At 40.3% G+C, this 2,316-nt stretch overlaps 1 protein-coding gene across 1 annotated transcript; it reads left to right on the top strand.

The window, feature by feature from the left end:
* The first annotated feature begins 1,086 nt into the window (after window positions 1–1,086).
* ctxnd1 (cortexin domain containing 1) lies at window positions 1,087–1,269 on the top strand. Its single transcript, XM_029499087.1, has one exon. It carries the CDS (start codon window positions 1,087–1,089, stop codon window positions 1,267–1,269), a length of 183 nt encoding a protein of 60 aa, XP_029354947.1.
* The last annotated feature ends 1,047 nt before the right edge of the window (window positions 1,270–2,316 follow it).

Below are 2,316 nucleotides of genomic sequence, written 5' to 3'. Positions count from 1 at the left end.
CTTACCAACTCAGCTGTGAAAATTGTTTCACGTTTTTTTATGTCCTCACTTCATCCCACTGTACTCACACACTACTGCGTCCCTCGAAGTCGGGGGTGGTGTGGAATAACAGCCCATAGCTTTTCTGAGGCTTCAGTTGTGGCTAAAGGTGACAGAAAGGGTTAGGGTTAGTGAGATTATCATCTTGCTTCATTAGGCATTATGTCTTGGTGTATATTACTGAGTTAGTGTAATAGTGCTCATTAATTTTTCTCTTTCAGGAAATTTAATGTGGTTGAGAGAAAGAGAAACAACCAAATCAAATTAGAATGTTACAGCTAAAAAAAAAAACAAACAATAAAAAAAACTATATATATATATATATATATATATATATATATATATATATATATATGGGTTAATCCATGCTTTTATATACTCGTCTTCACCGCTCAGGCTAACATGAAGCCAAAGGTGATAATTGGAAAACCACGAATGGCAGTTGGTGACATTGCTTTTCAGTGTTTATGGTGAATTACATATTCATAGAAAATAAAGTGAAGTTTCTGTTTTCATAGAAGAATTCCTGGACTTCAGACTTTGCCAGGCGACCACGTCCCCTGTGGAATCAATTGTTTCCAACATATTAATTTTACATTTACATTTTTATATCTTGAATGACTCGCCTGCTTCATTTTGCATGAAGTCGATTGCTTTGCAACAAAAATCTCCAGTGTTGAGCGTCTAATTGGGACTGAGTTAATGTTGGTTTGTAGTTATTTGTAACCAATCAGTTAAATAGCACCAGCTGCAGAAGGAGATACACTATCTGGTCATCATAAAGGTCAACGATAACTAAAATCACTGAATATTTTGTGAAGCAGCTGTGGCAGCTGTGGCATTGAGACCTCGGCCAAACACCGATGTCGGACTCTGAGTCAGTCACTCATCAGGGGGACGGGAGAAAATTCCACCCCTGTCCTCTGTGTGGCCTAACACATCCATGTTCCTCCTCTGTCTCTGTATCTCCAGCAGGGCCTTCAGGATGATAGCAGGGTGTGTTGGTGTGTCTGAGGACAGCAGCAGCAGCAACACACAACATAAGTCATGGAGGCGGAGGGCACAGCGGAGCCAGCCTTTGTGGATGTGGACCAGGGCTTGACTCTGGCATGCATAGCCTTCCTCTGCCTGCTGCTGGTGGCCATGATCATCCGCTGTGCCAAGGTGATCATGGACCCCTACAGTGCAATCCCCACCTCCACATGGGAAGAACAGCACCTGGATGACTGACACACCCAACTGTGCATGTGCATCACGTATGCATGCACAGTCAACCGCACATAATAAAAACTGCCGAAGCCTCCACAATCATTAAAAAGGACAAGCTATAAAACATGTTAAATCAAAATGCATACTAGATTTGCTTTTAATTGTGCCACTGTGGAACATTTGAAGCACGTATGAGTTTGTCCTGGCCCAGATTGTCTTTGGTTTGAAACATCTCTGCAGAGAAGCATTTCTGATACTTTCCTAAATTGGTTTTAAGTCACTCAGAATGTTGATATCAAACTGAGAGCAAAGGTAGAAAAACCCTCTATGGGACTTTTTTTTGTTCCTATGAAGGAAGTACAATTACAAAAGTTACTATTTACAATAGTAAAGCACATGAACTTGGTTTTTTGTATCCACCCAGTGATGTCCTCAGGAGCCCAGGGGCTGCCTTACATTCCTCTCAGACTGAGAAACACAATCGGTTTTGGCAAGTGGATGCCAGCCTTGACTGACTGCACTTTCCCTTTATGCTGTTCCCTGTAGTTCCCTGCAATAAAAATTTGCATTTGCATTTGCATTGAAGGTGAAGAAGAGAAGTTGTAGTCCATTAGAATCAGGATGATTTTCTTACTTGCTCAAGGCTGTGGAAAGTGGAGGAAAAATGTCCCATTTGGAGTCAACCTATCGTGAGCCAGATGAAACTTCATCTGTAGTTATTATTCTAAACTGAAGCATAATTCCAGGTTGCTGAAACTTATATCACTAAAACGTTTTCTTCCTGCTCAGTGATTCTAGAATGTGACTAATGAGACAAACGAGATCTGGATTGTGTTTCCAGATCTCAGCTACCGTCATAATTACCATAATTACCTGCTGTCATAAAAATGAGACCTAAGTTGTGATAAACCAAAATCATGTGTCTTGCATTGTATACACTATATTTATTGTACGGATATAACACAATCTGTGTACAACATACTACAATACAATATATTTTGGTATAAATAAGCACAGGGGCATGTTGTTGTTGACGTGGTTAGTTTATAGTTGGAGACTGTTTTTGCT

Source organism: Echeneis naucrates, chromosome 3 (assembly GCF_900963305.1).
Source record: "Echeneis naucrates chromosome 3, fEcheNa1.1, whole genome shotgun sequence".
Classification (NCBI taxonomy): domain Eukaryota; kingdom Metazoa; phylum Chordata; class Actinopteri; order Carangiformes; family Echeneidae; genus Echeneis; species Echeneis naucrates.
This window is presented reverse-complemented; position numbering and strand designations above follow the sequence as displayed.

Bases quoted from the DNA above. Each gene is read 5' to 3' on its own strand.
- ctxnd1 (XM_029499087.1), top strand. From the start codon at position 1,087: ATGGAGGCGGAGGGCACAGCGGAGCCAGCCTTTGTGGATGTGGACCAG.